Below are 22,588 nucleotides of genomic sequence, written 5' to 3'. Positions count from 1 at the left end.
AAACAGCAGTCCTCTAGCTGCAAGGCACACAGTGAGACGCCATCTGCTCCTGTTTCCCAGGGTGACCGGCAGCAGCTCTGTAGCCGCTCTACAGATGATTGCTCACATGCGCCTACCGGAAGGATGGCTGCTCAATGGCCCTCTGCTCCGGAATCTCCTCAGGCTCTGCTACCGCTTCGGGAGCAAGCTGGCCCCAAGGAACTTGTTAACATCCATGTGCCTTTTTCCCTTTCTGATCTATCCCAGATTACCCATCAATTAGGTAGCTTTTCTGTTGACCCACAGAATTATATCAGTCAATTTAAATGTATTGCTAATTGTTATGATTTACATTTTAAGGATGTTTATGGGATTCTAAATACCTCTCTCATCTCACAAGAATGGAATCAGCTGTGGCAAGCAGTTCGAGAAAAAGCTGATCACAGATATGAGGTAAACACCACTGATAATGATTCCGGGCCTATAGCTGTGCCAGAGCAGGTCAAGCATAATAACTATAACAAACTTTTAAAACAGGTCCAGGAAGCTAATCAAAACCCAGCTGTGTTCCTAAATTGGCTTTCTAATCCTCGAGCCCTGCAAGCAGTTCCAGCTTTGCGCACTGTGTTGGGCCGCCTCCCAGCCCCTCCCCCATGCGCCATCCCAGCCCCTCCCTCCCCTGTGCGCCATCCTCGTTGCCGCCGCCACCTTACACGTTTCCGGGGGCAGTCTGAGCCCGCCCCTGCGCGCTACATCTCAGCGCTTGCCCCACCCACTGGGCGTGCTCTGCCGGAGCGCCGCGAAACAGCAGCTCAGCGGCTCTGCTCAGGCATGCTGTTTTTTACAATTTGGCTCCGCTCAAAAGATGCTTTTTTATTACAATTCTCAAACCATTTAATCAAGGTTATTGGCCACCTGATAATTTTACCAGCCTTGTTTATCAATCAAAGCCTTCACTAATCTCCTGTTTAACAACTAAGGTTATAAATTCCTTTTTGCTGGGAACCACTAGCTCTATTTCAAGACAAGGGTTTTCTTCAAAGTTTTATTTTATTTGTCTTGGTTCATACTACTGCAAATAACAACTTTAAAAGTAAATGTGTTCAGAATTTGACAGTATTAGATCAGTTTTGATAGATTTATTCATAAGATTGCTAAACCTTTACTGCAAAACGTTTCCATTAAAGCCTTGTTTGGCAGACTAAAGCTTTGTTAATTCTACATGTCACCCTATAAAAAAGCGATATGCCATCCAGATAAAGCCTGCTCTCTAATCCAAAATGCCAATATTAAATTCCTGCATACTTACTTAATTCTACTATAGTCCAAATCCCAAACAAAAAGGCAAAACTTGACCTTCAAACCTTAGAGAGATCTTAATATGGTTTTTCATAATTTTAACACTTGTGACACTTGGAGTTCTGAGACAGGTAAACCTACACAAGGTGGAGCTGCCTGGCCCCTCCATGGACCACGCTCAAATGCAGCAGAAGATACTGGGCAAAAAAATGCCCCACCCTGTCATTCTTTGAGACCTTACTCCAGGGCTACTGGACTGTCCTAGCCACCAGAGAGTGGGTAAGTCATCCTAAGTAATAGCCCTCACAGGAAATGTCGACACTGCCAGATTCGTCACCAACAGAAAATCGCTGCTGAAAACTGAGAAGACTCAGGGCCAGCAGCCCCCTTTGTGGGTGTCCATCTCAAATTCCAAGTCGCACTAAAGTCTCAGGTAAGACATTCTCTATATTTGTGGACATAGAGGCCATATATACAGAGTTCTTCCTGAGTATTCAGGCTGCTATATTAAGTCCTCAATCTCTATGACAGGGTATTGATGGTCAACCTATGCCATTTACAAACAGGTTCTATTTTGTGCAGGTCCCAGTCTTCTCACTTGGTTTATACTTTTTCAGGATACATAAAAGCCTTTCTCATACTTGCTAAAGTTCTGTTACAGCAAATCATTCCAAGGACTACAACCAGGTTACAGTGACCCATGCCTAAATCAAAGTTGCTAGACTGCCATCCTGGTTTCACATCACTCAGGCTAAGAGGTGCCCTTCCAGCCCTAAATCTGATCATTCTGAGTGGTCACCTCATATTCTGTCACCTACCCGTCTCCATCTCACAAAGGCCTCGCAGCCACAGTTAACAGGCTAAGTCATGTTTTGTTATCCACTTTGGTTCCTAATTTCTTACATTCTATTAATGATCATTTTTACAGCAGGACTCTTTAACAGTATTGCCTACAGACTCCAATGTCATGCATACCAGAGACAAGCCTTACCAACCTACCGTCTTAACTTTTATGCTTTCAGAAGGGGGAGTAAGCACCTCTCATAACTCCACTCCTCCTAACCCCACGTTTAATTTTCAGAATTCTGCCTTATCGTGGAAATGTTTCTACCTCAACATGGTCCTGATAGAATGAATCAAATAATAATGAATCAAATAAATCAAAGGCACCTTTCCTTCTACCTCACCTGGGTCCTTAATATGACAGTGCCATGTCTCCTCATAACATTTTGTCTCTTTGTTTTTCCAGTCTGACATACGTGCATTCACCAGTGAAGTTGTCCTGGCTAAAACACCTGGCAGCAGCGTCTACCTGGGCATCAACCTTCATCCCGTCGACTCCCCTAGGCTCCAGTACAGCGCCCTTTGCCAGCAGGAAGTAGTTAAAGAGAGAAATCTTCGCCCCTTTTCATAATAATAATAATCATAAGACGGGATATGAAAGATTTTGGCCCAGACAGGACACTGTAGCCAGGAAAGCCACAACCGGAAGCAGGAAGCCCCATCTTGCCCTGCCCCTAGGAAGTTACCTGTGACGCCATCTTCCCACCCCTGGGAATTTACATATGGCGCCAAACCTAGGACCAATGGGCTACCTGTGTATCCCTAAGGCCCGCCTTAGGTTCCACCCCAAACCGAGGCTATTTACAGGCCCCCACGCCACGTGTCCACCGGAGAGATCGCCCGACGCCAGCGGTGGGGTGCCGGTCATCTCTCTCCGTGTTCTCAGAATAAAGGCCGCTTTTTATTTTATATTTCTCATCTTTTGTTAATATTTTTCATCTTTTGGAAATAACTCTATCAGAAAATGTTGTAACATTTTATAACATCAGAATACTAAAACCATATTGAAGACACTTAAAAGCAAAGATGGAAAATGATCTGAACTGATGAAGGAAATGCTAAAGAAACTGCCCTCCACAAACAAAGCAAATAACCCATCAATATTAGCTCACATTAGGAATCACAAAAGGGTATAAAAATACCTATTCTCAGTTGCAAAACTGCAAAAAGTATAAAATATTGTTTCATACTGAGGTAAAAGTAAAAACTACAGATTCAATCTTCTCACTAAAGATAAAAGAATACAATCTTAGGACCATACAAGTCTAAATGGTGTCTTTGTTATTCAAATTTTTAAAAAAGGTCAGTAGGTTACTGCACCAACTAAATACACTGGCTCTCTCAGAAGGATGTTCCTTGTGCAAATGTCAGGGTCACACATATTCCAAACACTTAAGTATACACACATTACCAGCAACCTGTGATAATCTCTACAAGACCTGCAGTAAGATGAGCTTGTCAAGGTAACAGGGGGAAGTGAACAAATACAGGGCTTATAAGAGTATGGAAGGTACAAGCATGTCACTCTGAGATGTCCGGTATAACTGGGGAAGAGGAAATGATGCCATGAATATGTGGGCAACGAGTTATGAATAACTGTTCTCATCCAGCTCCAAGGTTAGGTCAGGAGACAAGCCACCACTCATTCTCATTTTAATTTAGTATATACATTGAGAAGCCTGCTACCCTGCCTTGCAGATTCCAAAACTGTTGACATCTACAATCACAGAAGCTAATTCCTTACCTTTTCCACTATCTTTACGCATACATATTCTAATGTATCTGTTCCTCTGGAGAAACCTAATATATACCCCCAAAGTTCCTGCATCTGATAATTAAGCTTCAAATTTGTTTGTAGAATTATTGAGTAATGTTCCCTGAATGACAAGAGGGAGTTGCAAAACATGAATGAGTGACAGTGGCATACCAGCTATCTATACTTTTGCTGGAGGATACTGAGACACTGAGTTTCCTGTCTCCCAGGCAAGTGAATAGACTAGAGTTACTGATTTTGATTAAAGCAAGCTTTGCAAAAGAGTTTAATAAGATTCCAGAAAGAAACAAATGCAAATGTTTGCAAGGAAATTACACTGAAAAAACATGTTTTGCTACACTGAGGTAATAAAAGAACTTAAACTTGATGAGAAGTGAGAAAAATAATTTTAAAAGTTAAGTGTGCATTTACATCATCCTATGAGCTTGCTCTAAATGACTATGTCTTGTGATATTGGTAAACAACACAGGGAACCTATCATCCATAGTATTTTGAAGTATTGCTTACTCAGTTATCTCTGGTAGTATTATTTATAACACAAACAATATCCTGGCAACCTATATTGCAATAGTTTTAAATAACTTGAATTTCTGAGCTAATCTATCATTTTTTAATAAATTGCAAGAATCTACTATTTGAGAGTATATTTTATATTTAAAGAAGTCTCTCAATACAAAATTCATTTTTCTGTTTTCTTAAAAATGACTTAAGGAACACAATTCTTTGACAGAGGGCCATCCGTTATGATTACTAAGAATTTTTATAGATGTAAAGGACTCTGTACCTATGATAAATACGCCCAGATTTTTGGAACTACTCATTGGTTTTCTCTAAGATACTTGGTCTCTTTGTTATATTTCATTGTTATTCCTGAATGTGACACTTCTGACTTCAAAGTTAAGGATTCTAATGTGCTATACTAAAAAACTGTCTTTTTTCCCACTTCACTTTAGTGTTTGAAGATCCCACTTTTAATACCAATTACTTGAATTGATCTCCTTTTTACACAGGGTAATTCAATACAAGTCAGCTAAAATTGGATTTAAGCCAAACAATTACCAGTCTGAAGATATCAGGTTCTCTTTAAAAACCAAACCACTTTTTTCCTTGAACTCATTTTTCAGCATACTAATCTTTAATCTCCTTGGGATCATGCATAATGTGCTCATTTGCTCTGTTTACAGCTCTACGCTACCTCTTACGTATTTTATACCATATCATCTTACTCAATGATACACAGAACTGAAAAGATACTTCTAGAAGTAAAAAGAAAACAAAGGAAAGAGTAATATTAATTTCCTGTTTCTAACCTCAACAAATTCATCTTCATGTTATAAAGTCAGAATTACTCAGGAGGTGGAGACTATTGGGAACATGAGTTAAAATTAATTCTAAGGATATTTTATAAAAGAAATTTTTTTTTTTTTTTGTGCCAAATTACTGGGCTCCTGTATACATGAAGCTACTCAGAGGCTCCGGGGATTTATCAGAAAAGCACAGTTCTAATATCTGTCCTCATGAAGCTTTATATCTAACAAATTGGCTTGGACAATTCTATACAATGGTTTAAAAAAGACTATAATGTCCCTTAGGCCAGTTATCAAGTGAAGAACTAAAGGTTTTAGAAATTGTCTACCCTTCTGTAAGTTCTCAACCACTAGTAAGACCTAAGGAAAACGTGGCTTTTAGACACAGGTTCTCTTGTGATTTGATGAAAATAGATTCACTCACATACTTAGAACACTGTGAATTCTGTTAAACACACTGTTCCTCAGGATTTTAAAACACTTCTAACTTTATAAGATATGTTGGACCTAGAGTAAATTGGTAACAGGACCATTGGAAGGATAGGCTTTTCTCTAAAATAATTTTTAAAGCAAATAATATTGCTGAAGGCTTTGAGATGGAATGCATACACAATTTATTAGAAATAATATTTACTACTTCATACTCCTATTTACAGCTTAAAAGGTCTGTGCTGTGACCTGGTGTAGATAAAAACTGACAGTATTTTTTTGAGGTCTGAAAACTTCTTTGGAGTATTAAAGTAGTGGCAATACAAATGATTAAGTTTTTTCAACAACTCTTTTATTTCAAGAACAACTGAGGCTTACATTTTCTTTTTGGTTATTAGGACCATACTTACTTTTAAAACATGGCATTCTTCTGAAAATATTTATAATTTAAAAACTTTCTGTTATTATTCAACTGTGTCTCTATTTTTAAATAATACTGAATCCTCATGCACAGGCACTCCTTAAGTTTCAATGATGCAGTCATATGACAATGACTGCCCCTAAATATACACAGCAGGAATATAATTTAGTAATTTTATATAAATAAAATTCTTCATGAATCATTTTCACATGACTTTATACACAAAGAGTTGAACCAGAGGAGGTTAGGAAGCATATACAATACAATAATGTGTATTATTACATGAGTATTATCGTCTCAAAAATGACAAGGAATGTAATGAGATTAAATACCTATACATTTTTCTATATTGTTATTTTGATGGTAAGAACTTGCCTATTTCCCTTATAATAAAGAATAAACTGAGTATAGAATGTATTCTAAGGTTTGGTTTAGGGAAACATCTCAGAATTCTGAGCAGCACTTTGACTAATCCAAGAAATCTGCTTTGACTTTGCTAGATCTGCATTGAGGCTGTCACCTTAGCTAGTGAATACAGAGGAGAGAACAGGGGAAGAAGGGATTGACCTCCAAGTGATCTGATGAAACAGAAAAGGTCAGGATGTGAAACAGCTAAAAGCCAAGAGGGCTACTGATAGATTATACAGTCTCAGCTGGCCCATAGACTTGATGGGAAGACTTAGACTCAAAACTTAGTGTGAGCACCCTTCTCCATGACAGGTCTATTGTTCCAATAGAAGCCTGAGTTCTGGAGACCTCAACAGAATTTTTTCTATTTTTCTTTTTTTTTTTTTTAACAACTAGCAGCAGTCTTCATATTTACCCACACTGTTTTTTTTTGTTTTTTTTTTTGTCTTTTTCATTTTTATTGGTACCAAGGATCGAACTCACGACCGCCTGCTTGCAAGGCAGGTGCTTATGCCGCTGAGCTAAATCCCCAGCCCCAACCCACACTTTTTTTGTTTTCTCTTCCGCTCCTCGCATCAGAAATAAGGGCTTAATTGTCTTAATACAATTTTATGCCTGTAACTTGTATTTTGCATAACCACTATGAATATATCAATGTGTAGTATATTAATTATAGTTAGGCTTTTATCAGTGTGATTTGAAACTCTGTTTCACTTTATTTCTATTTTTCTTCTTCTCTTTAAAAACTAATGAAACAAAATTGAGGCTGGGCATTGTAGTGCATGCTTGTAAACCCCAGCGCTTGGAAGGCTGAGGCAGAGAATGGCCATGAGATTGAGGCCAGCTTAAGCAACATAACAAGACCCCAGCTCACAAACAAACAAACAAACAACCAAGACGTGCAAAGGAAAATCTTAATACAATTGAGACAAAGATAAAATTCATGAGAGCTACTCAAAGCAATATATTATTGATCCCTTTCTGTATCACACATGCCTCAATATGGACATGTAATTAGAAGATAAAGGCTCAACTGTGTAATTTTATGAACATTAAACAAATTCAATATACGAGAAACACATTGTTACTAATTCTGTTTAAAACAAGTGTAATTATTTTCTAGTAGAAAAATGGTATTTAAAACCCTCTTACAGCTGTGCAATTTTTATATTATTCTGTCTCCTATAAAAACATTTCTCTAGAATTCAGTTCTTGCAAAGGAACCTCTTTTGACACTTTAGAAAGTTTCACAGCATAAAATTTCACAAAGGTGATGTATCACTTTTCCTCAGGTCAAGGCAAATACACAGTTATTTGAAATAATATAAAACTACTTCTTTGCTATGTACATGAAGTATATGCGTAATAAACGAATTCTGTAATTTGATTTGGATTCTATCCCTAAGACATTTCCTTGTGTATAAATTAATATTCCAAATTGTTAGAAAAAATATCTGAAATCAGAAACTTTTCTAATCTCCAGCATTTTAAATAAGAGATATTCAACTTGCAGTATGATTTTTATATAAAAACTTCAGAAATAATAGTCTTGGTTGTATAATTCACAAATCATGGAATAATTGTTCTAAACAGTTCAAGATCTTTTTCTATACTCGGCAGAATAGAACTGGATATAAAGAAAACTTAAATGCAAACTAATCAGTTGGTCTACCACATAATTGTGACTATTTAAAAACAAAATGTGAAAAATGGTAATTTCACATTTTTCTTCAATTTTTATTTGCTTAATGAGTTTTTTTCAATCTTGTATGTTTTAGTTACTGAGGCTCCTTGATACTTTATCTACTAGTCATGGGCTTTCTCTTCTTCAATTACAGCATTTCAAACTAAATATCTGTTTTTAATTCTCACAGTCTTTATGCCTTCTGTTGCATCTTCTAGTTAAGACATGAAAAAAAATTATCCATACTGGCTTGCAAAAGGTAAAGTCATCTGCTGGGTCATGATGTCTTATTTACCTGTATTCTTCTGTTTCCTCTCTAAATCTACTATACTTTTCTCTGCACATGTATAACTGAGTTATATCATGGATTCTGTTTGTAGCCAGGCTCATCATAAAATTTATAGTTCAAACTGGGGTGCTGTTGAAAATAAGAATGTGCTAGTAAACACAAGCCAGAGCATACAGTTACCCTCTTTTCAGGCAATGTAACAAAATGAAAAAGATAGTGCAAGTTGATGGGCAAGCATTCTAACATCAAAACATTTCTTAACTAGCTTTTCCTTTTTCTTTGTTTGATGCTTCATTGCTTTTTAAATTAGAAACACCTAGCTATGTTTAATTTACTTTAGGAGGAAATTACTGCATTTTATCTGCTTTCTCTGAAAATTAGTATTATATGTATGGCATAAATAGTAATAATCTAGGCTATAATGCCAGCACTCAGGAGGTTGATGCAGGAGGATCACTGTGAGTTCAAAGTCAGCCTGCACTACAAACCAAGACCTTGTCTTATAAAAAAAAAAGTCAGCAACCTTAAGAGATTCATGCAGAGCTACGGGTGGCAGGTAAATTTTAGTGTTCTAAAAAAAGTAATGATACTCTTCAGAGATGTGTGGTAATGAATGGGACGCTTAAAAGATAATGTTTTGAGAATTCAAATCATAAATTCTACCCAACTGATTGCAGCACACATTTATTTTGTACCAGTATGTCTATAGTAAACATTTTTATTATCTTGAACCAACTAAATAAAATATATTTTTGATGTTAACACATTAGCATTAACAAAATTAAGATAGAGCAACAGTGGTAATTGGCTAAAACAACTGGCTGAAGCAGTTGACTAATGTGTCTGAAGAGCTGTGTTTTACTCTCCAACTGAAGAGTAAATTCTGTTAGTGCTGTATCTTTAACCATCACTTTCTTGTATCTCTACGAAAAGCACGTTCTTACTAAAAATCTGATATTCATAACTACTCCAAAAGAAAAAGTGTTTTGAAATCCTTATATCCGGAGTTCGAAATTTTGACTGGTAAACATTTTTGTGCCTAGTTAATTAGAATAGTTTCATACTGAATGCAAAAGCATTTATTAATTTTATATAGGCTCGCTATGTAGCCCAGACTCGCCTTGCATGCAAGGTGATTTTCTTCCCCAAGGCTGGGACTATAAGCATGCACCACCATGCCCAGCGATCAATGATTTTTTATCATTAAATACAAGAACATCCTCTTAAGTAACTTACTGATGATAACAGTGACTTGTTAGTTTAAAAGAAAACACAACAACTCCACTTTTTAAATTATCTTTATAATTTTATATGTCTATTTGGTTTTATTTTTTTCCAATGGATTAAATTACATTTGATTCCAGTTATGAAAGAAATAATGCAACTTGCTTTAGATAGTAAATTATTAATAGTTAAGGAAATAGTTCACACATTAGATTAAGTATCTCATAAATTGATTCTAACATAACTGTTTTGCAATGTTTAACTTTTTACTACAAAAACATTTACAGGGCTGGGCATTTAGCTCAGTGGCGTAAGTGCCTGCCTGGGAAGCATGAGGTCATGAGTTTGATCCCCAGTACATCCCCTCAAATTTACAAATTCCTCCAGACATAGTTTTTTTTTCAATAAGAAATACGTGCTCATCACTCTCCTTTACATACAACCAATGGTAGCAAACTTCTGGCACACGTGCCACACCAGGCCCTCAAGAGCCCTCTGTCAGCACACAAGCCAAGTCGCTTCCGCATCACCCCAGCAGCTGAGCACTAGTAACAAGGCACACAAGTAAAAGACTGGCCATCACTAAGTTATAGTAAAGAAATCTAGATCATGAGACTTGTCTCATGAAGATTTGTTCACTGACTGAGCTGTTAACCAAATGATGTTCTGAACCTATATAATTAATCCCAATCTCATTCTTAGTATCGTGCTTTAGATCTTTACTAGAAAGCTCAGAATTCTGGGGTCTTTATATATATATATATATAGTTCTTTCAATTTTTTAAAAATATCCAGAAGACTATACTGTATTATTTGTGTTGTTTATGGAAGAAAGGCAGACTCAGTATGTTAGATACTTCCCCAATGTTACTTCCTGTGCTACTATTAAGTTTGGGAAGGGGTGAGGAAGGAACTCAGTGCGAAGAACATAGGTTCAATCCCTAGTATCACAAAATAAATGAATAAATCAAAATAATTAATGAGAACTGAGAATTATTTGTACTCTGCATTTATAAGCGCACACGGTTCATTGTCATTTCTCTTTTCCAAACTTGCTCTTGAGTAGACGATTATAAAAACATGATTCTGCTATTAATTCCTTCTTTGCTTTTCTTTCTTCTGCCTTCCTCCCATTGGTAAAGCATATATCTACTCATCAAAGTTCACAGAGTGGTGGCAGGTACCTGTAATTCCAGCACTCTGGGTGGCTGAGGCAGCAGGATTCTTAAGTTTGAGACCAGTCTAGACAATTTAGCAGCTTAATGAGAACTTCCTCAAAATAAAAATAATGGGAGGGGGTGTAGCTCAGGACAAAAGCCCTGGGATCAATCTATAGTAACCAAACAAAAATAAATAAATAAAAACAAAAAACAAAAAAAAACAAGCAAGCAAGAAAAGTGTTCATACAAACTGACAAACACTTAAGATCCTAGTTCCTAAAGGGCAAATGACTTGGACAACTCTCAAAAAGTAAATAAAGAAACCTTATTACTATCTCCGCCTTAGCTGCTAAGCTTACATCAAAATTCTATTTCTATTAATAGCAAGTGTAATGGACATAAACCACGTATCACTTCCTTCTCGTACAGTGACTAACAGATGAAGATTCTGATGCCACACCTGAGAGCTATGGAAACAATCCAATGACCAGTTAGCTATTTCTGTCCTGGATCTTAGAAAGCACAGTGAAAACATGTGTACCATGTTTCTGCCACAGCAACTACTAGAAATCTATAATATGTATTTTATTTTTGTGATTTCATATTGTTTTCTATTTTACAAATTATTAACACAATGGGATGCACCATATTATTTTGGTGTTAATAAGGAGTGAAAAATAATGAAAATACTCAAGCTAGTGAGTTTTGGCAAAATGGACATTTCTTCTGACATACATTATTGGTAGTTTTTCTATAAAGCAACTCAGTAATACATATGAGTCTTGAATCACTTATACTCTTCAGCCCAGAAATTCAGTTTTATGTCTCATAAAAATGAAAATTCAAGCAGATGGAGGTTAATGCTGAGACGAGCCCTTAACATTCCTTTTTTCCCCCCTCACACTGGTATTTCTGTCTGTCTCTGGACCCCTTCCCCTATGGTAGAGCCTGCATTACTGATTTTTACATCTTTTTCTTTTTGTTTTATCTATACTCAATGCTATACATTCCCCTGCCAGTGCTGCTTTTACTACATACCACAAACTTGGTAGTTGGTAAGATGGATTTTCATTTAGTTCAAAATATTTTCTTAAAACTTGTCTGACTTGTGTGTGAAAGATTAGTTAACCTGCTAGTATTTAGAGATTTTCCAGCTCTTTATCATCTCAGTTTTAGTTTACTTCTGTTGTCATTGAGAGCCTGTATAACAATCTTTTTAAAATTTAAGTGTGATTTATAGCCCATATTGTAGACTACTCAAACAATGTTTTTAAAAAAACATTAATACTTTCAAACCAGCAGCACAGAGCTGGGGATTTAGCTCAGCGGCATGAGTGCCTGTCGTGCACAGTCGTGAGTTCAATCCCCAGTACCAATAAAAATAAAAAATAAAACATAAAAAAAGAAAACAAACCAGAAGCACTACCTTTGGATCAATTACAAGTACATACGTACTACACGAAGTAGAGAAGGTGAGCACAGCTATGTAATGTTAACAGTAATGTTTATTTAGGTTATGAGATAAAATTTCAGTAATTACATCATGAACAGACTTTAAAAGTACATCTTATTTTGAGATACAAGTAACTTCAATGTAGCTCTAATAATAACAAACACTGGACTTTTAATAAAAATAAAGAAAGACATATTTACTATGTGGACATATTCTATCTGAAATCAGAAATTAAAATAATTTGAATAGTTATTCTAAGCTAAGTCCTGGAAAAAGAAAATCTATGATATCTAAAGCCAGAAGTCAAATAGATTTGGATACTAACATATGTATCTTCCTACACAAAAAAACCTCGTGAAAAAGCACTAAATGGAAAGTACTAAATGGAAAGGATTCTTTATCTGAAAATTGAGTATTTTTCTATTTGGAATCACTTTATGTTTAAATATACACAGTGGTGGATCTTCATGAAGAAATACTATGCAGAATGAATGTTTTATTGGCATAGGAAGAGAAATTTACAAAATTCTTTATATGATATAGTTTCTATCATATTAAAAAAAAAAAAGTCCAGTGAAAAGGCTACAAAGAAATGTACCTAATGTGACCAGGATTGATAGCTGTTCTACAATTATAATATCACTTCCATATGCAAAGCTTTCAAACTTTTGTAATTTGTAGTTGGAAAAACATACTCTAGTGAATTTTAATACAAGTACTATAGTAGAGGTGCAAAAAAAGTTCAACATTAGAAGTAAAAATTATCAATTCTTTTGGGAAGTTTAGAAAGAGCCAATGCTTCAAATATCATCTAGTACAGCAACAGTTTACCAGGAAGAGGATATACTATATTTGCAACTGCCAGAAAGTGAAATCAAACGTGCATTGCATGAGGAGAATATAAAATGATTCCATATGACGAAAATACACGCTGCAAAATAGTGAGTGGAACAAGAGGAATGAATTCATACATTACATGTTGATGCCAGATGCTACACCACAAGTTTTTAGAATGCAAAAAAATCTAAATCTAAAAACAAAATCTAAATCTAGTCATGTTAGGCTAAGTCATTTACTGAATTTTAATACTAAGTAAATTCTGACATAGTAATTCTATTTGGATATAAAACCAAATTAAGTTTTCTACTTAAAGGCTCAATCAGAGAAAAGCATCTCTGACTATGGCAGAATAAAAAACTGGTAAATCTCATCCTCAAAAAACAATCAGACAAAACCATCAAAAACAACCATTCCAGCCCTTAAAGGCAAATAAGGTGAGAAATGTTTCTTTATGACAATCAGCTAAACACAGGTTAAGGACAGAGGGGACCTGTGGTTTCCCGCTGACTGGAGAGCCTTCCTCCAGCTCTCCTCTCGAATTCTGCTTAGTTGTATGCAAATTTTTCCTAGTTGGGGCTGGATGGGGGAAACAACTTCACAGCTAGGCTGGGCTGGGTTGGGGTGGGGGACTAACAGTGTGGAGCAAGGACAGAAAACCTACAAAGCATTTCAGTGAAAGTAAGAAACTTAGTAGAAAAAGCAGGGAGTGTCAGCACCCATGAGAGTTTAAAATGGCTATGGCACTCGTGGGTGGCTGAGATGCAGACTGAACTTCCAGGCAAAAACTAAAAAGATCCTCAAGCCTTTTTAAAACAAAAAACAACAGCATCTCACTTAAGTTTCTCAGGCTGGCCTTAAATTTGTGATCCTCATGCCTCAGTCTCCTAAATACCTGGGATCCATGCTGAGTGAGTGCAATCTTTGACCTGCTCTTTTTGACACTGAGTTATGCTGCGTGCAAATCCTACAAAACCAGTCGGAAAAATCAATAAAAAAAAATAAAAAAACAGAAAGTCAACATATATCAGCAAATACAAAGGAGACATATCCCACACCTTAAGTCCAGGTAAATTTCTAAAATTCTCCTGCTCCAAGTTCTTAGAAGAAAATGCAAAATGAGTGTTTCTATGCTGCATTATCAACATTGTCCGGTTTAACAGTAGATTATAGACATGCAAATAAAAACAGAAAAGCCTGACCCACGCTGAAGAAAAAAGAGCAGTAAATAGATTCTTCCTCTTAGTAAGCCTAAATGTTGGATTCAACAGACAAAAATTTCAAAGCAGTGATTCTAATGTTAAGCTGGGGACCACAGTCATTGCAAACAGTCCCAGTTACAAAGCTAAACTGGATGACTACTTGAGCCCAGGAAGTTCAAGGCTAGCCTGAGTAACACAGTAAGATGCCACTTTAACAAATAAATTAAAAAGATGTTTAAAGAATCAAAGGAAAATATGATAAAACTAACTGTAAAAATAATTTTAATAATGAAGAGACTATAAAAAAGAACCATATGAATTTCTGCAGCCAACTCATTTTTCATAGAAATATAACCAATTACTTATTTGGTCAACACGTCAAATAAATTTGTGCTATGAATATTTATTCAGTTGTTATGTTTTATGAACTTTGTAGTAACCTCTGAATAAAGATGCAGATGTCTTATCATTTCCTACTGAATTAATCAAAGATGTATTAATTTTGTATTTTTGGAGACTGGGTCTCTCCCTGTAATGCAGGCTAGCCTTGAACTTGCTTATGTAGTAAGGCTGTCATCCAACTCACAGCAATCTTACCTAAGCCCCTTAGGCGCTGGGTTTGCAGATACCTGTTAAGTCATTTTTAAAGGAATAGCTTATAACTAGATAATATCAACATAGCACAAAATCAAAGTAACAAGGAAATAAAATATTGATAACTAAAGTAAAACTAAGAATTCAATCTTATTTCCCGGTTAACAGTCAATATCTCTGAAGAACTTTATAGAATTCTCATTTTTCAGACAATTGATTAAATATTACTTGATATTTGGTACTTGAACAAAACTTCATTCAGGCATTAAAATGTAAAAATAATTTTAATACTACCTATAATAAATTGCATCATAATATTCATGTACTAATAAAATTTGTGCCTATTTAAATAAACTACTAGCAGGCAGATTTTCAGATCAACAATAATGATCATTACTATTATCTTTCATTTTCTTTTTTACTTGTAATTTCTTAGTAGGTATTTTAAACAGCTTACCTGCATTTTATTATTTTGATGCTTTGTATTATAAGCATTATAAAATATAATATTTCTCATTTTTAGTGAGGACAAAACAAGCTATACAGAACTACCAATTTTCCAAACATTCCTTAAAATTTTTTCCTAGTTTTCTACCTAATAGTACAAATTTTTGTTTCTCAGCCTAACATTACCAGAGGATAAAATAAACTGCCCACTATTTGGTATAAGCCATTATATCATTTTACATTAACATAGCTACCCAGGATAATACTCATTTTTTTCATTTTCATTTTTATCGGTACCAGGGATCGAACTCACAACTGCCTGCTTGCAAGGCAGGCGCTTATGCTGCTGAGCTAAATCCCCAGGCTCCCCCAAGATAATATTAATGAAGCAGAAAAAGTATACTTACTCAGTTATAAATTCAGGGTTTGTAAAATTGAGGTTGGTTAAATGGCCTTCAAGTTTAGAAGACTCATGCATGTTTAAGGCTGGAGTGGTCTTACTGGTGAGTACAGCTCTTTTTTCATCTTTTTCAAGTGCTTTTCTCTTTCCACCATTTTGGAAATATTCTCTACATACACTGAAAGTCAAAATAAAGTTATTTTTTAAAATACTGCACATGACTAAAATAAAATGAAAAAGCCTTTATTAATCAAGATAGGAAACTTTCAAGTTAAAGAATCCAATTTTTAAAATGTCAGAAGCAAGAATGAGCCACTTACAAGTACTTAAAATTGTTAACATTACTATGAAACGTAAGAGTGATAACCGAATATGCTTAACAAATAAACATGTTTTTTAGGTATACAGATGTACCTGATTATATTTAACTTAATTGTAACGAAAACATCAGTTCTCTAGCAAAGATTAGAGGACCAGGGATTTAGTGTTGCAGGTCAAGCACTTGCCTGTTATGCGCGAGATGGGGGAGTTGGCTCCCCCATAATAAACAAACAAACAAAATAAATAAATTGAAATGAATGCAAAGGTTAGATAACTGCTATTCCTGAAACAATACACTGGTAGTCAAGAGTTAATTTTTGACCCAGTTGTGCTGGTAGGAGGTAAGCTAATAGTTGTTTTGAGGTCCCTCTTGGTTTATAAAGCAAAGTCCAGTTCTCAATACATTAAAAGGTCATTTTTTCTTTATCTGCTTTAAGAGAAGGCATAAAAAAGACTAGTTCAGTTAAAAATGGTATTATACTGTGTTAGAAAAATGAATTGTTTTTCCTCTTCTCTCATACCACAACAACTAACATAAGAGACTTCAGTGACCTCAAGCAATGTGGGGATTTCTTCATACCAGCAGGAGAGCAATTAATTCTGGAGAGGACATCAGTTGGGTGTCCTCTAACACAATTCTTTTCTGACACTATTTACTGTGCAGAATATCAGATGCCATAGGTTGAAGGTTCAGCCACAAAGATGGAAGCAAACCTCACAAGATAAAGACTTAGTTCTCCCACACACTGAAGATGCCAATCAAACATCCCCAGGAGATTTGTGCTTTTGATTAACTGGCTATGAACAGGGTTTCCTGCAACCCCCTCCTCTGTTTTAATTTGCTCAAATATCTCATGAAATTCAGAGAGACTTACATTTTACTGTTTTATTATAAAGGAAATTACGAAGGACACAGATAGAGGAAGTGTAGGCCAAGTAAGCCACCCCTGCCAGGTCTATGTTTGCTCAAGAAACACCCTGACCCCTCCTTTTGAGATTTTTCAAGACTTCCTGCATATACACTGGTTGAAGCATGGACAACTGTGCGGAAATGTGACTACAGAAAAAAGACACGGTCTACTGCAAATGATCTGGGTGTGGAAAACCAGCAAGACCTGCACTGTTCTTGGCCTTTTGTATACAGCACCCTTCCCTCCACTTCATGGGGAATGATCCCGATCCTTTTGGACTGTGAATATTATGATCTACCAATAGACAAGGGTAGTTTAGAGAATTTCTTTTTGGCCAACTTTAAGAGAGAAAGGAGGGACAGTGATAATAGCTCAGCGGCTCAAGCGCCTGCCTGGCAAACACAAGTTTTTTGAGTTTGATTCCAGGAACCAAAATAAACAGAGAAAAAGGGTAAGATTACGTTTTAGTTTCTATGTACTGGTTGGAGAAGAGAAATTCTAGTTTGTACAGTCTGCTTTGAGAAGGGAGTTACTAGCCAGTAATGTTTTGATAAAAGCAAGTATCTCTCTTTCTCTCGTTTTTAAATCTCTATGCCACTATACATATAGTACTATGAAGGTGTAAGTTTAAAAAGAATAGAAATCTGAAATAACAGTGTTTTTTAATAACACTTTGGAATTATTAGATGCTGTTAGATGACCATTCCTATTTCTATCTACTTATCTGAAGAAACGGGATAATAATCTAGTTCAGGTAAAAATGTTATATCCCTGTGCTAAAAAAAACCAAACTGTTCCTTAATACAACTAAAATAAGGTTTTGAAGACACATCATTTTAAGTCCATATAATTAAGTCCATACTAAGTTGGTATCCAGAGTCAGAACTTGATGACTGGCACAGACTTATGTTCAACTTTCTCAGTAATTATGATATATTTAAGACAATTATAGGGCAAACATAGTAGGAAATATACCTACTTATATAATAACAGAAGTATGACAGAATAAGCTCAAATATTTATTAGCTATTGAAGCTAAGAAACTTAATGCAAAAATGACTACTGAGACTGAGCTCTGGTTCTTGTGTTTATAATCTCAAAAAATATACACCTGAGAACCACTAAATGATATACTTATCAAAGCTATTTAAAAAACTCGAAACAGATTTCTCCTTAGATTTTTCAAATAAACCACATTCTAGTAATGTACATAGTTTATATTTTACAACAAAGCTAGATTATTTTTCTCCACAGACACTGCTTGGTGAAGTTACAGAAACACAGGGCACAGAAAATAAGAACTGAAATCACTGAACTGGTTATAGAAAGCGGAAATATGATTTGAGGGAAACAATGTTCTCTTACACACACACAGGTGCTATTAGTTCAATTTCATGTTTCTTAGTTCCTATTATGTAAAATTTCCTTAACTCATCCCATGTAGATTTAGTTTTAATTATATATAAGTGAAATGCATTCACCATTAATCAAGTATTTATGAAGCAACTATTCAGGTGTGGAAGAACATAGACAATGGCAAAGCAACCTTCAAAAAGCTCTAGCTTGTGAAAGGCAGAGGTTATATAAATGAAGAAAATCCAATTAAAAGAAAAACCCCAAAGATAACATGTGTTGTATTTATTCATAAATGAAGTATCTAACCCATTCTAAAATCAATTTGATTGATTGTCTTGACTCAGACAAGGAAGAATGTTCAGTAAGAATGAAATTGCTTTCTAGGCAGAGAGGATACCATAAACAAAGGTATGGAAGCAGAAATTTCAGAACGGATACTGCAGAAATGTACCTCAGTTTAAGGCATGTGACATTTAAACCACCAGGTAGAAAAGAAATGGCTGAGTCCTGCATATGAAAAAGCCTTGAGACTAGCATATATATTAACAAGGAATGGTAGCCAAATAACAATGGCAAGGGCAACAAGCTTTAGATCATGCAAAAGTCACAGGTCAACCTATAAATGTGGCCTTTACAAATTTATTCTCATTTGACAATGCAGTTTAGCAGTTACGTGAGAGATGAGGTTGTAGGCTTGACTGGCAAGAAAGCTTTATGGGGTAACAGAAGTGTTATAGATCTTAATAGTGGTAACTGCTACATATACACAAACAACTAAAAATAATCCACTGAATTATACACTAAATGGCTACCTTTCATTGTATATTATATCTTGATAAAGTTAACAAAAATATATTTTTATCAACTTGGAATTATACCTCTATCATATAGCATTTCACTAAAGCATGAAACACAAGAGTAAAAAGCTTGCTTATTTTTCCGTTAGTTACAACTTGATGAAGCTGCAGATCTTCAACAGTTCTGGAACCAGGTATGTTGTAATTTTAGGTAGTTCAACCTGATAACTACCAATATACTCAGCAGTAAAACAGATGAAGGTTTAGAATTTCCAGTTTCAGAGAATAGCAGTCATCTTTTTTTTTTTTTAACTTTTTTTTTTTTTTTTTAATCGGTACCGGGGATCAAACTCATGACCGCCTGCTTGCAAGGCAGGTTCTTATGCTGCTGAGCTAAATTCCCAGCCCCAATAGCAGTCATCTTAATTCAAATCTCATCACATACCCTTTGAAAACATACAGATCATTGATGAGAGCAAATAAAAGCACTACTGTTATGCCTATGTCATATGTAGAAGTCAGAGACTAATATTGCATTTTACATGAAATCAGGAAAATAAAATCTCAGGGCAACTGGATAGGCTTTTGAACAAACTCAAAGTAGAGTTAGACGAGGGCTGGGTAAAACAGAGAAAAACATGATGCAGGTGGCAAAATCAGATAACACCAAAGGAGGCTCATGCCCAAGACATGGTCTGACTCTTAGTGATAAATTCTAAGGAAAGATTTGGGACTTACTAAATTGAAGCATTTGTCATGGAAGTTCAAAGTAAAACAATCTGGAGTTACCAAAGGCGAGTCTTGAGAAAACTGCTTTGAAAAGCAAAGTATATGTGGGGGGAAAGAATCAAGCAATTAAGAATCCCACTGAGAGATATTTGTATAAAATAAGGCCAAACAAAATTATTTGTTAAATGCACTGAGAGCAATCAAATAGGTTTTTGGAAATTATAAAACAAAGTAAAGCATCCAAAGCCACACCAACGAACCTAGAAAAACTCCAGTTAGTGAGACTAACAATACGTTACAGAAAATACCTAAAAGAAATACCTGATAAGCCAAGCACAACCACTCTTCAAAATGAAAATCTCAGTCTCTCCCAACCTCAAATACAATCATAAACAAGAATGAGACTAGATTGTAACAGCTAAATATTAATTACATAAGAATAAGTAATATAGATATTAAGAACATTTCAAATTTGAAATCAGATACAAAGAAGAACCAAATAAATGGAAGACATTTCATGTTCACAATTCCAATGAAAATTCCAACAAGTTATTTTGTGGACAAAAAATCTGTAATTTATATGGTGTATTTGTCAGGATTCTTCAGAGAAACATTGCAGATACTGATAGAGTTCTCTTGATAGGTAAGTATATATAAGTTGATGTATTTGTGAATCCAGGGGAGAAATATTGAATACATATAGGTAGTAGAAAAAGGGTTATTGTAAGGAATTAGCTCCTGCAATTACGGAACCTGAGATGGCCCATAATCTGCTGTCTGTAAGTTGGAGAAGCAGGAATAGCTGGCAGTGTAGCCAACTATAGATGTTCTAGCCCAAGTCTGAAGGTCTAAGAACTAGGAATGCCCAATCTGAGGGCGAAAGAAGACTAAGGATATCTCATTTCAAACAGGCAGATAGAGAGATGGAAAGAACTGTGACGGAGACAAGATCCTTGCTTCATATTTTTCTTTTATTCAGAGTTTCAACGGATAGGACACTGAAAGTTCACCTTGGGCAGAGCCATCTGCTTTACTTAGTCTACTAATTCAAATGTTAACCTCATCCAAAACTTGCTCACAGATGCACCTAGCAATAATGCTTATTAGCTTATTTGCATTTATTATCAAAAAAAGGCAATGGAGAAAAAAAAATAATCTTTTTAATAGTTATGGTGAAACAATCCGGCATTCACCTACATTCAGCTACAACCTAGCTGGATGTAGTGTTACACACCTGCAATCCCAGCACTCAGGAGACAAAGAAGAATCCCTCTGAGTTTAAGGACACTTTGGGCTACATACTGGGTTCAAAGACAGCCTAAAGTACATAATGTAAGTCTGTCTCAAAATACCACAAAGGGACAGAGGAAATATAGATGGCCTTGAATAGTGACAATCACTAAAGGCACAGTTGATGAAAGAAAGACTGAAGAACTACAATTCATAAAAATTAGTTTTTTCCACTGTATGAAAGACACGGTCAAAAGATGATGAAATATATAAAAAGAGAATGAGACGATAAACCACAGGTAAACAAAGTAGTATGTGCAAAAGACAATATAGGATTAGGAATATCATCTAAAATACATAAAGAACTCATAAAGCTCAAAAACTGGACAAAAGACCTGAACAGAAACCTCACCAAAGCAATTTGTAAGATAGTCCATATCACGTCATTAGAAAAGGCAAACTGAAGTAACAGGACAGGATATCACCACATATGTATTAGCAGGGTTAAAACACGGAAAACCCACAGCACCAAATATACCAGAATGTATAGCAACAGAAATGCTCATCATTGCCAGTGGAAATGCAATGTAGTACAGCTGCTCTGAAAGAGAGTTTGGCAGTTTCATATGAAACCAAACATAATCCTGTCACGCAATAGAGCAGTAAAGATCCTTGGTATCTAATTAAACAAATGGGAAATTTTATGTCCATATACAAATCTGCATGAAGATGTTTATTACAACTTTATTCATAATTACTTAAATGTGGACGCAACTAAGATGTCTTTCTCTGGGTGCATGAAGAAACAGTGACACACACAATCTAATTTAGGGGTAAAAAGAAATGAGCTATCAAGACAGGAAAAGGCAAAGAAGAACCTTCAATGTGCATTAATGAGTGAAAGAAGCCAATCTCAAAGAGCTATATACTGTAAGATTCCAACTATATGACATTCATGAAAAAAACAAAATACAAAACTGGTAGAAAGGCCAGTGGTTGCTCAAGTAGAAGTGAACAGGCACCACCTTACAGGTTTTTAAGGCAGAGAAAATATTTTTTGTGATATTATAATGGTGGATACATGTTATTAAGTGCTTCTTAAAACTCAGAATGTACCACACCCAAAATGTACATAGTACATTATGGCCTTTCAATGGTAATACTGTATATACGTAGTTCAACCACTGTAACAAATGCACTCCTCTGGTGTGTGGAGGGGATGCTAATAGTGAGAGAGGCTGTGTGTGTGGGAAGAAGGGGGTCTGCATGGTGTATTCGGGAATTTTTTTGCACTTTCTAATCAATTTTTGTAAACATTATACTCTAAAATATAAAGCCTATTTATAAGAGTAAACCATAAAAATAATTTAAAAACTTTCAATAAAGATGCCTGAGAAAGACATGTCTTTCTCTCCCTCTCTCTCTCTCTCACACACACACACACACACACACACACACACACACATCCAAATTTCACAACTTTCACTTAAATCA

General features: G+C 35.5%; 1 protein-coding gene across 2 annotated transcripts in view; it reads right to left on the bottom strand.

Moving 5' to 3' along the window:
* The window catches only part of Bmt2 (base methyltransferase of 25S rRNA 2 homolog), a 75,013-nt gene that overhangs the window by 22,540 nt on the left and 29,885 nt on the right, over positions 1-22,588 (bottom strand). For both annotated transcript variants that reach the window (XM_063242062.1, XM_023567312.2), the window contains one exon: positions 15,758-15,928. In XM_063242062.1, the coding sequence (XP_063098132.1) occupies positions 15,758-15,928 (171 nt within the window). The remainder of the gene's footprint in view (positions 1-15,757; positions 15,929-22,588) is intronic.

This window comes from Cavia porcellus, unplaced genomic scaffold (assembly GCF_034190915.1).
Source record: "Cavia porcellus strain 051 isolate PalLab524CR breed Dunkin Hartley unplaced genomic scaffold, mCavPor4.1 scaffold_2, whole genome shotgun sequence".
In the NCBI taxonomy this organism is placed as follows: domain Eukaryota; kingdom Metazoa; phylum Chordata; class Mammalia; order Rodentia; family Caviidae; genus Cavia; species Cavia porcellus.
Note: the sequence above shows the minus strand (reverse complement) of the source record. Positions and strands in the feature narration are given on the sequence as shown.